The sequence below is a fragment of the Lissotriton vulgaris genome, unplaced genomic scaffold (assembly GCF_964263255.1).
Source record: "Lissotriton vulgaris unplaced genomic scaffold, aLisVul1.2 SCAFFOLD_3107, whole genome shotgun sequence".
NCBI lineage: Eukaryota > Metazoa > Chordata > Amphibia > Caudata > Salamandridae > Lissotriton > Lissotriton vulgaris.
In genome coordinates this window covers 27,594-42,267 of record NW_028253207.1, presented here as the reverse complement: position 1 = coordinate 42,267, position 14,674 = coordinate 27,594, and the positions used below count along the sequence as shown (strand labels likewise).

The 14,674-nt window shown below is 45.5% G+C and overlaps 1 protein-coding gene across 1 annotated transcript in view; it reads left to right on the top strand.

Annotated features, from left to right (window-relative positions):
• LOC147661121 (uncharacterized) overlaps positions 1-13,336 on the top strand; it is a 45,386-nt gene extending 32,050 nt beyond the window's left edge. Inside the window, exon 3 of the mRNA XM_086951316.1 lies at positions 13,250-13,336. Within this exon, the coding sequence (XP_086807442.1) occupies positions 13,250-13,336 (87 nt within the window). The remainder of the gene's footprint in view (positions 1-13,249) is intronic.
• Positions 13,337-14,674: the final 1,338 nt, after the last annotated feature.

The window sequence follows — 14,674 nt, the reverse complement described above, 5'->3', positions numbered from 1 at the left end:
TTTTGCTGTGATGGAGTAATTTATTAAAAACTCCTTTTTGGAATAAACAAAGTTTTTTCAGGTGGTTGCTTTTTGTTGAACAAATTTCACTGATTAGGTCTACAGAGTAGATTAATTCAAATACTCATCCAATTATGAAAAATGAACAACTGTGAGTACATGATTTATTGAGCTAATGATCAATTCCGGTTTGGAGCACTGTTTTTTCTAATAATATTGACTACCCAGGTCCAATAACCGTTTTGGGTTACCCCATTTTCATAATGGGTGACACTATTTCCACAGCTGTAGTGCAGCGGCCAGGGCACATGACTGCACGGGACAAAACACAGTTTGGGCTCACGCTTTAATCCCCGAGTCCCAGAGCAGCTCACCTTAGCAGCATCAGACTCTAGGAAATACCTCACCTAATTTCCGTACCCCAGCACTTTCACATCAGTAGGGGTCAATACTTCACTTTGCACCCCCTCTATAGCACACCCCAAACACCCCACAGAGGTTACAGTGCTCTTACACTCCACTTTCCCACTTTTTTCATCCTTTTTTCCCCTTGCTTGCTTCAATGAAATCACAAAATGGCAGCCAATACTTCCTAGTTGCAACCGCTCGCAGCCAATAAGCAGCAAGCTCGTGCTTGTGACACCTCAGCCAATCAGAGGGTAAAATTCCCAAATATCGATATCTGTAAATTTCGATATTTCTCAAAAACTACTTAACCAATTTACACCAAATAAACAAAAGCGTGCTTTCTAGACCAATACCCTTCTTCCTGCCGAATTTGGGGTAATTCTGTGCTTCCGTTCGACCTGCATCCTTGTCTAAAGTTTCCATAGAAATTAACATGGCGAAAACACGTTTTGGGACCCCCTTTTTTCTCGGCCCCCCCTTGACGAATCACCCCCAATCTTTCAACATACAAGCTGATATGAGCAAATAATTTGTTTATAAAATATCATGAAGATTCATCAAACAACGCCAAAGTTATGAGCAAAACAAAAAATGCTCTTCTTGGTCCTAACTTTAACTACCTACTGGCGACTGCCAGTAGGTAAGATATGTATATATATATATATATATATATATATATATTCTACGTAAAATCTATGACTGCATGGCAACCTGACTATGTATTTGTAACATTGGATGTTCAATGCCTCATTACTAGTATCAGACATATTGATGGTCTAAATGCCATGAAACATTTCTTGGGCAGTCGCAGCATCACACTACATCAACACACCATGATTTTGGTACAGATGGCGGAATGGTGTTTAGTAAACAACACTTTCACATATAACAAACTCCTTTACCAACAGACCCAAGGCACGGCCATGGGTATTTGCTTCGCCCCCAGTTATGCTTATTTGCATATGGGCTGGTGGGAGGAGCAAGTACTTATGGGCCAACACAACCACATATACCTGTATCACATTGTTCTATATAAAAGGTATATAGACTACATCTTTTTGGTTTGGAAGGGGAGTGAAGAAAGTGTACGTGATTTTGTTGAAGTAATCAATGATGATAGCCTTAACCTGAAGTTTACGTGTACCACAGACACCACCAGAATTGCATTCTTAGACTTAGAGGTTTTTCAAGTTGATGGAAAGATTGAATCTAGAACATTTAGGAAGGAGACGGCAGGAAACACTATCCTACATGCCACCAGCTTCCACCCTGTCAAACTAAAGGAGAGCATACCATATGCAGAATGCCTCCACATGAAAAGAAATTGTAGTCTAGAAATTGACTTACATAACAACACAGAAAGCCTTTTCTCTAGACTAAGAGAGAGAGGATACAAAGAAAAGACACTAGATCAAGCTAGAAAAAAGAGTGAAAACCTTACCCGACAGGAACTACTAAAAGATAAACCCAAAGAGAAACCAAATGTAGTTACTCTGAGTAGCGAAAGTAAACCGTTTACTCCAAGAATGATCACAGGGTACAGTAAACACAATAGGGATCTTCGTAGAATCATTTACAAACATTGGCCACTCATCAAAATGGACCCCACCATTGGTCACAACTGCGCTAAAGTACCTCAGTTAACTTTCCGTAGAGCAATATCAATGATGCAAGAATTGGTTAACTATGCCCCCACTGTCAACAAGAGTGTAAATACGAACTAAAACTGGTTACATGCACAAAAAACAGTCTTCAAATGCAAAAAATGCAAGGCCTGCCTACATGGAGTCAATACCAAAAAAGTAGACTTCTCCTTCAGGAAAATGCCATACACAATCAGAGAACACTATACCTGTAAGACTGACCACGCGGTATATGTGCTCAGCTGTACATGTAAAAAACTTTATGTGGGTAGGACTATCCATCTAGTCCATGTGAGGATATTGCAGCATTTGCGTGCTATTAGTAACGATGATCCGACCTACCCGCTTGCCAGAGACATAAATGCACACCACAGTGGGAACAAAGAAGACCTCAGATACTTTGTAATTGATAATGTTGCACCAAAAGCAAGAGGTGGAAACAGATTACAAGCACTAAGACGCTTAGAGTCCAAATACATCATCCAGCTAAATTCTAAGATACCAAATGGCCACAACGCGGATGAAGCACTAAGTGTCCACCTTTAATTTGTGCACTGTAGTTTGGAATTTTGAATTTTGAATCTTGAATTTCCTCAGCATTTCCTCGTGACTTAAATTAATTATTCCCATGAAGCTGCTTAACATCTAGCTTCACCATCTTTGAACTTAGTTTTTAACCCACATAACGCACATCAATTTTCTATAAATTGATTTAACTTATTCACTTCTATCACTAAACGACACTAGGGCTTACCTTGACACAGGTCTTTTTATATCTGACCACAGTACCTAGACCACCCCTGGTTTGACATTTTTGGCCCCCCCTTGAAATTAGACTACTATTTTTGGTCTGTTTAACTTTTTGCATCGTATATACCTCTTGCTTTAGCCAAGAGGGAGTTTTGGTCAAACATCATACAGTGCGTTGGGCTACACTGCCCACTTGGGCTAAATTCCCGCATTTTGTAACTGTACTTAAGTTCGAATACCATCAATAGTCAGCCACATAACGCTCCGGTCTTTCACCAAAGATAAGTTTTTATAAACTATAAACCTGGTATATATGGGATGGTAAAAGCTGTTCGACATTTTTTTGCACTACTGTAATACATTTCAATCGCAGTTAGTGACATTATTTTCTCCCCAAATAGGCATTATGACTCTTTTTACGAGGTTTATGCACCAGCCATTTCTTTACTTAAAGCTGGCCTAAAACCCTACAGTTTTGACTAATTCACGGGATAACAAATATTTAACCAACAATTGGAACTCTGACATTAACTTGCCTCTTGTCATCATTATGCATAAATAAATCATTCTCTAACGGGGAAAAGCCATGACTCACCTCTCTTCACTGCCACCATAAACACGAGGTCTGACTGATGCTGTTGCTGGAAAATTACAGAATAGACGTGTGCTGACAGACTTTAAGGAGGGCGGAAACTCTTTTTTTCCATGTCTATAGCAACACACACAGCAGTGAGGAAAGTCTAAACACACTCAAATCCCGAATTCAGGCTCTTTTACTGTGGCAATAATTACAAAACATAACGAAACCACGAGGGTAATCACTTCCAAATTGTAAAGAATTATTTACAAACTGTGTTTTATACTTTAAACATAATAAGTAACTAATGTATGCCGATTTCTTTTGCCTTTTACCCTTTATGTCTATTATTGTGTCACATGTCAGTTTTGTCGTTTTTCTTTCAACCAATGGGTTACACTGTACCACTATATAAATGTCATTTGCACTTGGTGAAATCAGATGTAGTGAGCAAGGCGGACTTGAATCCAGTGGTGTGGAGTGCATGGGACTTACATCTGAGCATACCCATCCCGCTCGGGGTGACAAATGCAAAAACCACAGTTGATGGACCGAATACAGAACAATGTCATACATTCACCCCAGTCCATCAACTTTTATTTTTGCATTTGTCACCCCGAGTGGGATGGGTATGCTCAGACTTGAGTCCCATGCTCTCCACACCACTGGAGTCAAGCTATCCTGGCTGAAGACGGCTGATAGCCAGAAACCGAACCTAGGATGCTTGATTCCGGTCCAGGAAAGACATGGCTTGGCAGTTCGGGCTGGACTGTTCCCATGAGGCACAGGGTCAAGGCTGATTTGCATATGGCCATGTCTGAACTGGGCTGGTGTGGAGTGCAAAACAACGATGGATTTAGGCCCAGATCTCTGTACTGGGGTGAATGTATGACATTGTTCTGCATTCTGTCATTCAACTGTTATTTTTGCATTTGTCACCCAGAGTGGGATGGGTATGCTCAGACATGAGTCCCATGCTCTCCACACCACTTGCGTCAAGCTATCCTGGCTGAAGACGGCTGATAGCCAGAAACGGGTCCTAGGATGCTTGATTCCGGTCGAAGAAAGACATGGCTTGGCAGTTCGGGCTTGACTGTTCCCGTGAAACACAGGGTCAAGGCTGATTTGCATATGGCCATGTCTGATCTGGGGTGGTGTGGAGTGCAAAAAAAGGATGGATTTAGGCCCAGATCTCTAAACTGCGGTGAATGTATGACATTGTTCTGCATTCTGTCCATCAACTGTTATTTTTGCTAACAAATTCAAATCATAGCTCAGAGAGTTACTTTCTAAAATGTTAAGTTTGTGTGTTTTGATGATGTTATCAATTTTTTCATTCATATCTTCTCCTGCATACATGCATGAATGTGCTATGTACAGGTCTGGAGCTGCCCTGAGATACAATAAACTATTGACTTTATTGAGACCAATTTGTGTACATAGTTTTGGAATACGGAGGCCCCCAAATGATCTTTTCGAATATAGGAGACCATCACATGTGTATGCAAGAAGGTGTAGAAAGTGTTTGACATACTTTTTTATTGTTTGATCCAGAACATTTAAAGTTTTTGCTTCTGTTCCTGTGATTTCCAATTTGAGTGATAGTTTAGGCACCAAGTACTGGCACAACATTTCTATTTTCTGTGTGCACTTAAGTGGTAGATTATCAAGTTTTTGAGCCAAATTGACAAGAACCTCATTAATTTTGTTGTTGCTTGTATGACCAGTTTGTGGACCAAAATTCAATCCGAGGTATCTCTCACATCCTCCTGGATGAATATTTCCAATATTTTCTTTTTCAAATTGCCATGGTTTACAATTGTTAACCAGGATTTTATATTTATTGTGACTGATATAAAATCCATGTGTCTTTTTCAAATTAAGTTTTAATCCTGTGGTTTTACTGAACTTTTCAATGATTTTCAGATTTGCACTCATTCCTTCCCAGGTACTGCTGAGTATTGCAATGTCATCGGCAAAGGCAAGAGCGATACATTGAATTTCTTCACTTTGACATTCAGAGCACTGGGCATACATCACATTGCGCTAACACCTGCCTCGGGCTTTTGCGATGCTTTGTTTTAATTAAATAGTCAGATTTCCCTGGTCCGCACCAGTTCTAAGTCAGCTGCTAGGTGCCATCCGAGGCAGAACACCGCCCTGCGCCCCGGGAAGGGGGCACGGGGAGTGTCAACCATCACAGCTGGGGCGATCCACAGGAAGGGCCTGGCTCATGTCCAGAGTCGCCACCGCCTCGGAGGGAGGCACCTCGTCCAGCCGTGGGGCGCACCCAGCCCCACTTCGCACCCCAGCCTGACCAACCCAGCCCTTAGAGACAATCCTTATCACAAAGTTACAGATCTGACTTGCCGACTTCCCTTACCTACATTGTTCCAACATGCCCGAGGCTGTTCACCTTGGAGACCTGCTGCGGATATGGGAACGGCCTGGCGCAAGAGTGTCCGGGCATATCCTGCCCCTAGTAATCCAGAGGAAGGCTACCCCCCTTTCTTGTAAGCCATGCACTCGAGGTGACAGAGGGGACCCAAGGCACGAAAGTATCTGACCTCCTGGAACATTCGCTGGTATCGGGGAGGTGAATGGCCATCTGATCCCCCCATTGGAATGCACTGCATGCGACCAGATGGCCGAGGGGAAAGGTCGGGCCAGATGGCCAGGATCTAAATGACTCCCAGCTGCCCACCCGAGCCTTCCTGGTAGGGCTTCTGCCTTCCAACGCAGGGCAGGATTCGGGGGCCCGGGGACACAGACATGGCCTCAGACATGGGGAAGACCACCGGCGCTCTCAGGCCCGGACGCATGGGGGAGTACTGCCCGGGATCCATGGAGCCTGTCCTGGGCACTCGGCCATGCTGTTGGCCTGGGGGAGGAAGCCCTGGATGCCCAGACACCCGAGGGAGGACTGCCTGGGACTCATGGAGCCCGTCCCAGGCACTTTGCCATGCCGTTACCCTAGAAGAGGGAGCCCCGGATGCCTAGGGAGGTGTTGCCCAGGTATAGCCCATCTGGTCCCCGGCAGAGAACCGCCATCCCGGGAGGAGTGTCCGGGCATATTATTATTATGTTTCTTATATAGCGCCAGAATCGGCCCCCGAAGGGGTATCTCCGCGCTTGCCTTGGGAACCCGTCCTGGCTTTTCCCTGTGAGATAGCCCCTACAGGGCATCCCCAAGGTGAAAGCCAGGCATCCCGCCACGGGGGCCGTTGTGGAGATTAAGTAAGCTTAATGCCCAGAGTTGCAGAGTGTGAACCCATGATTAGGTCAGGCACCGAAGCGAGAATTATCGAGTCCATGGACATTTGAGCTCAAGACCCTGCCGCGTCGGGAATTGAACCCTGGTCCCTGGTCTGACCTCTGCTTCAGGGTCTGCCTGCTCTAACCAGTGAGCCACACTTCTCCACAAGTACCCCTGTACTAGATTACTAGGAGCAAGTACCCTGCCCCTAGTAATCTGGAGGAAGGCTACCCCCCTTTCTTGTAACCCGTGCACTCGAGGTGACAGATGGGACCTAAGGCGCAAAAGTATCTTACCTCCTGGAGCCCTCGCTGGGATCGAGAGGCAAATGGCACCTCATCTGGACTTCCAGGGAAGCCCAGCCATCTGGTCGCTCTATTGGAAAGCATTGCGTGTGACCATATGGCCAAGGAGAAAGGTGCGACCAGATGGCCGGGATCAAAAGGACTCCCAGCTGTCCACCCCGAGCCTTCATGGGAGGGCCTGGCCTTGTAGGGCTCCTGGGCTGCAGGGCTCTGGGGATGCAGGGCTCTGGGGCTGCAGGGCTCAGGGGGGCTCCAAAACCACACGCTGGACCTCAGGCATGGGGAGTCCCGCAAGCGCTCCTGGGGCCCAGCCGCCCAGGGGGAGGACTTCCCAGGAACCTTGCAGGTCTCCGGGGCTCTGCACCAGGGACCCTTGTCCTGGGCAGATGGATTCTTGCCAGGCTGTAGGACAGGGCTCCCAAACCCAGGCCCCCGGACTGGTCCCTGCTTTCCAACCCAACCAGGCGGGGGAGATCGGAGAGTCTGTCCAGGCACGAGAGACCATTGTCCCGGGCACACGGACCCTCAGGACGTGCCCTCGTTTCCCACACCTTTTTTCCAAAATTCTGCGTAGTGTGCGTAGTGCCGCTATGCAAACTACGCCCAGCCCTAGGGATTAGACATGCAGGAAGGAGGAATGGGGAGAAGGAATAGGTATCATTTATTCATTCTCCCTAGAAAAGTCCACCATAAGTGCTGGAGCTGAAGACACCTAATGCCAAATCATCTGATACAGACATCCTGCTTTTCATCCTCATTGAGGCCAACAGGGGGTGTACTCCCAAGCAAGATAATGTATTCAGATTCCTAAAGTCTGAGCCTCTTCTCCTTGTGAGCCTCTTCTCTCTGTCTCTGCCTAGTGCACTCTTCATGACCCTGTCAATATGACATCAGATCAGCATTCTGAATGTGGACTGTGGCCCAATACATAGCAGAAGGATAATTCACATAAATATTCCTAATTGCTATTTAATGGTCTAGAATCCTTATCTTCATGGGGCAGATGGCGCTGCTAACATACCTGTAGCCACATGAACATTGTAAAACATAAATACAGTAATCACTCCAACACATTATAAACTTGTGCATGTGGCATGTCTTGCCCATAGGTAGCTTGGAATCTCTCTGATTATTGCTCCCCTTACAGGTTTTGCATATCCCACACTTGTAGAAATCATTTTGTTCTTGTAAACAACTTTGTTTGTTTTCTCGTGTGTCAGTGTAGCTATGTACTAGAAAGTACTGCAAGGATTTAGAATTTTGATTTATGACCAAGGGTTGAGTTGGCATTGTACTCCCAATTATGGATTCTGATTTAACCAGATGCCAATGCCTGTTGAGCATCTTTGTGTGTACCACAGATTCACTGCTAAAGGTGGTCATGTGTCTGAACACATGCGTGTCCTGTTTCTTCTTCTCTTTCTTGGTCAACAAACTCACCCTTTTTGCCAGAGAAACATTTTCCCTTGCTGCTCTGAGAACTTTCTTGAGATAGCCTCCGGCCCTAAGCCTGATTGTCATGCATCCCTCTTCTTCCAGGAAAGCATGTCCTACATTGCAGTTACGCTTGGCCCTAAGCAATTCCCCTTACAGGACACCACTTCAGTTTGTGTGGATACTGGCTGTTAGCGTGGAGGAAGATATCCACCTCTGTGCTCTTGCGTTAAAGCGTGGTTTGCATACTCTCATCTATTATCTTGATGGATACATCATGAAAGTCAATTTCAGTGCCATGGATTTTATGAGTGAAGGCTACATTCAGGTCAGGGACACTAGACAGTCTGCAGCAAGATGGCTGCACTTTAGTGCTGCTCCGCTAGTCGCGGCCAAAATCTGTTAATTATTTAGCAAATGGGCCCCCATCAGCCACGGCCCGTGGAGGGAGTTTCGGTGGGGCGGAGAGGCAGGGCGGGGGAGGGCAGGGTGGCGGGTGCTAAAACTGGAGTATGGATAATTGAAGGTAAGTAAACAATTTAATTAATAAAACAAATTTCGTAGCGCCCCTGCATCGCATTTTGCCTCCACGGGCAGTGGCTGACCCCCATTGATCCTGTAACAACAGAGGAAACAAATGACTATATACTACTGATATGATCAAAAAACAATAAAGCCCCTGCACTGGGAAAACAACAATAATGTCTGAGTGACTTTTAGTTACTGTAGCATAAGTAAAATGTGCACATCGAAAGTTTCTCAAAGTCAATAGATTGCACAAGTGCCGAGAAAGGAATTTCAATGAAGTAGAGTTCTTGGTATAAAACACCGGTTTATTGTTCCTCTTGTACTGGCCAACACGTGTTTCATCGCAGGGAAACAGACTGCGAATCTTCAGGGCTGGGTATAGATACAAAAAACGCATTTGTATGGTTGTTCTACATGGATTAAGTGAAAAAGTGGTTGGTGAACCCTTGGTGAGAAGAAAAAAAAAACTGGGCATGTCATGGAGTGACATTGTGTCAAAAAGGTGACAAGAATTTCGTTGTACAGGTGACTTTAGTGTGGGTGACTTGTGGTGATGTTTCTTTAGTGAGTATACAGATAGCGTGGATATAGACTAGACTTTAACAATCTAGAGCATTATTAATTTTTCAATGCAGACACACTGACCAGTGCGAGAAGATATAAAAAGTGGCAAAGTTGAACAAAAGTGTCTGTGTTTATTATCGGGTACACACCCCATTGTGACTCGTAGTGACTGTTTAGTGAGTCCATATGAACTATTACGTCCAACATTTTACATATATTTCTGTAGATTAGCACGATAAGTTTGCAAAATAAAAACGATTTAGAATTGGTTCCAGTAAACAAGGCAGAGGTGGATAGTACTGGTTAGAAAGAAGAAAGGGGGTGTTGATTGTGCTATTTATAGACATTGATGTGTTTCACAGTATCCTATTCGGTTTTTTAAGTTTTATCTAGACGAAAAGTAATAAAAAACTAAATAGAACCCCAACGCTCATCACGTGATTTTTAGGGCAAAAACATGTTACAAATAGTGAATTGTTGTAGAGCCAAGGGGTAGTGTCAACAATTTCTACATAGACGCTGATTATTCCGTATGCCACTGGTCACTGTGTGTGCAACACGGAAAAGGAGGATATCTGTATGAAAGTGCTGTAGAAACAACACTTTTGTGTCATATCGGAACACCAAATGTAGAGTATCTCGTGTTTGTCAAAAAAGCATTACGTTCTATAGCGGTAATTATCACCCGTATTTCAATGAATATAAGTTGTACTATGGGGTAAAGTCAAAGTCGAATTGTTATGCCTGACAGTGAATGATAACAGAACTACAAGACTCACCCTCTTCAAAGAAAGAAACGGAAATGGTGGTAACAACATTGACACTTTCTACAAACGAGTTCTTGATGACATCAACAGAATCAACACGAAAAAACCAATTCTAAATCGTTTTTATTTTGCAAAATTATCGTGATAATCTACATTTTACTTATGCTACAGTAACTAAAAGTCACTCAGACATTATTGTTGTTTTCCCAGTGCAGGGGCTTTGTTGTTTTTTGTGCAATTTGTGTGGATTTTGCGATCCAACTTTGAGCAGTTACGAGGGATTACCGCCCGCCCTTTTGCCTGGATTCTGATACCCCATAGCAGTACAATACTTTGCGGTTACTTGGTTGCGCGCCTGACCAATTCGGAATACCTTAAACCCTCCCAGTAGATAAATATATTACTGATAAGACGACAGTAAGGCAAAAGGAAAAAGGTTGGTCCGAGTGATTACAACAGGGGCGCTTCTAGGCTCATGGCAGCCCTGAGCAGGGAGCGTAGGTAGGGGCCCCAAGAGGAACGCAGGCGTGGAGGCCAGTGAAGAGGGGGGGGTCAGGGTGTTTGGAAGTGGAACAGAGCCGGAGGCCGCCAAATCCCTGCCAGGGGTTTCCATGCAAATATGTATCCATCCTCAGAGGAATATTATATTAAGGATATATATTGGCTTGGAGGCCCCTGAGGTTTGGCGGCCCTGCACAGGTGTAAAGCTTGCACATGCCTAAGGCTGCCCCTGATTACAATCCAGCCAATTGTGGAATACAGACAAAATGGTATATGCCATGCCTCATGGGCAGACATAGGTGGCAAATTGGCAGGACGTGACAGTCGCTGGAGCCGTGGTGGGCTGCTCTGAAAGGAGAGGGATGTCGCTGATCCCTGACTGCACAATGCCAGTGAGTGCATTTTGCTTCAGAACCAGCGCATATGAGACACAATCAGTGGACCCTGCCTGGAGAGAACGGATGTGTGGCAAAAGCTGCTGCTGACAGTGAGCGCTGCATATCACCATGGAGGGTTTGCTACAACTGATTTACAGTAATATTATTTGTGTGCAGAGGCACATTATGCCTCCTACTGGTGTCATGCTCCCGACCATATACTGCATGTAGCTGTGGAAAGTGCCACAGTGCATCCTGCTCCTCTTCGGCCATGATTTCTAATACCAGCACAATCTTTGCATCTGGGGAAATAGACACGGTGCAATGCACAGTGCAAGCATGGAAAAAAGTTTTAGTAAGAGCACAGATAGAACCGTTGAATGCCCCAGCCCTACCACTTGAACACCATTCCGAGATCTCAGTCACAAGAGAATTGTGTACTTTGATCACCCGGAAAGCAGCAGGGCTCCATACCATGGGAGATATTTAGTGAGAGGGTAAATGTATATCCTCCTCTGCACTCCATACAGAGGACACTATCTCCCCCTTGCTTCTTTTTACCTGGAGCAGACCACTTCCAGCACTCCGCACACTGTACCCACAAATCCCAGCAGAGCTGAGGGTCTTAGGAGCGCTACAATGAATACTTACAACAAATACGCAGACTAGTTTAATTATGGTCCTTCTTAATGCATCACAGATAGACGAACAATCACTGGCATATGGGGCCTTGTCTAAATGGAATAATACCATTCACACACAAATTAGTATGGAAGACTGGAGATTATGCTTTAAGCTCACAGGACAGTTGACGGCAAACTGTAACCTTAGAATTATACATTTCAAATACCTCCACCAATTATATTATACCACAGCACAATTATATAAATTTAGATTAACACAGCGAGACAGCGGAATGCACTCATTGTGGGGCACAAGCTGCAGATTTGATACATTATTGTGGACATACACGAGGGTGCAGATCTATTGGGAGCAAATCGGAGGTATACTCACTGAAATAGTTATGAAGCAAGTGGAGTGCATTCTACAGATATGCCTATTAGATCTGATCCAACACATCCAGCAGTCACACAGTAAATTAGTGGCCATGGCCTTATTATTAGCTAAACTGAGGTCTCTGTTCACTGGCGAGGGGGATATAACCTCAAAACACAAATACTGGTTTTGGGACATGTCATATTGTTGAGAGAAACACGAGTGCAATGCAGAAGAATTAACCGAAACGTTGCGTCCCCAATGAGATCTGGAGCCCACATACTACATATTTGCTTGCCAGGGTGGATGAATGATGAATGCAAGTATCACTAACAAGGAGATGGATATATTGTAATCCTATAAATCCAGTTTATGGGAGACTTGCCCTATGATTTGATGTATTACATGCCAAGTGCTAAATAATGATATACAATAACAGATGTCTTTGTTGATCAGATGCTCGTATTTGAAAACCTCACAATTTAAAAAAAGGGCTTCATTCAGGTCATTGTTATCTATATGTGTCAGAAAGTTGTGTAGGTCATGATTAGGGCCCTCCCATATCAAAAAAAGATTGTGAAGTGGGTCCCGAAAGCACTTTTGTCTGATGTATCTTTCATTAGCATCCACCCATACGCACTGTTCCTATCACATCCCATGAAGATGCAGGAGTAACGTGGAGCAAAGCATCCTCCCATAGCAGTCCAAACTACCTGGTGATACCAGACATAATTAAACATGAAAAAGTTGTTCACCAAACAAAATTGCAGCATAAAAAGTAACATCATGGAGTGATCAAGAGAGGTGGGCCGGTATCGGCCATGCCAAAGGTATGGCGGTCGTGCCAGCCCCGATGACCACAAAGGGGGGCAAGCCTGTTGCACACAATGATGACGCGACAGGCGCGCCTCACCAATAATTGGCAACTAGTCGATGCATGCCCTGGAAATGATTATAATCACTTCCGGGTCGCATGTCGGTCTAACACCAGGCCAGTTAGAACTGGCCTGTCCTGGTATTCTGGGGGTAATGAAAGGCTGGGGAGCGGCGAAGTCTGCCTCTCTGCTCACTGCTCCCGCAGCCTGCCTTATACGTCAGCCTCGTTAGGAGGCTGTACTTTAATTATTGTGTTTGTTTTTCCAGGACCTGGAGCCCGGTACAAGCCCGGAATCAACATTGCATGCAGCATCCAGGAGACAGGTGACAGGAGACACAGTTTCCTTTCTATAGAAGGATAGATCGGCGCTGGGGGCGGCCATGCATTGAGGCTTCACAACACCGTGTGTGTTTTCTTTTTCATGCTTTCGTAGATGTTGGCTCCAGCTGTGGATTTCTCAACTCGAGGATCGTGGTGGAAGGAGGAGGGTCGGTGGAGCGGTAGGAGCGCATTGAGCAGGGACAAGTGCCTGATCAGCTGAGGGCTCTCGTTAGTGGTGGCTTTCGGGACTGGAGAGGCAGGGGCGCGTCCAGTGACAGTTTTCAAAAGAAAGAGCAGCTGTCTTTGCAGCACAAACAGAGGAGGATTTCAGCCAGAGGCTTTGCTGGGTAGCGGGCATACCTATCAACGTTGGGACAGCGGGGACCAGAGTGTAAGTATTCCCGCTCCCGCCGCAGAATTGTGTGTTGCGACACGTTGGCATTGATTGGCTTGTCTGGTCCTGCAGTGAGGGACGTGCGCATTTTTGAGCAAGCGAGGTTGGGTCCCTTATGTTATGTAATCTCCATGGTGATTGCGAAGTTCCATTTATAAGATATGTACAGTTGCCACTCTGATTACAATAGATTTAAATAAGCTAGGTGATGGTGGAAACAATATCGCTTCCCTGGTGTAGTGCATCAGATGTTAGCACATGTTTAATCGCACTGCTGGTTTACTCGAACTGGTTTCATTTAGCAGTTATCACCAGAAAGGTAGCCAGATACCATTTAAGAATGCCTCTTGCAGCACTGCACCACGTGTGGCCTATTTGTATTCAAAACGATTTTGCTTGGGGGGAGTAGCCTCGCTAGGGACCAAGATGGCCGCTTGAGCCTTGGCTCCGCCAGCCACCACATCCTGACCAGCCATCCGGCACATTATCCTGAACCCTGTCCCTACCATCGGGTGGGGGACCAGCACCTGAGTCACTAGGTGAAATTCTGGTCCGTTTGGGTGCTCCGGCGACGGATTATCATCGTCCGAAACTTTGAGGGCCTACGGGCGTGGACACAGGGACCCAGAGTGAGGCGCTGTCCGTGGTGGAGTGCAACAACATCGGCCTCCAGGACCAGAAGTGGCCGGTCGGAACCTGGTTTGTGGCAGGAGAGCCGCGGCCGGGGCATGCCGAGTCCGCCTAGCCTGGTCTGAGATCGCATTTCTGAGGAAGCTGCCTGGACCAGATTGGAGGAGGTAATGTCATCGAGAGGATACTCTGAGAAGCCCCAGACGAAATCGTTGAAGAATACTCGTCAGGCCCAGTCCAACAAAATGGACAAGTACGCCATCTCCAAGGGGTCCCCAGCTGATGCGAAACGTACCCTGATGAGGGGTACGGATGGCGATTCAGCCTTGGAGGATCCTACTATGAA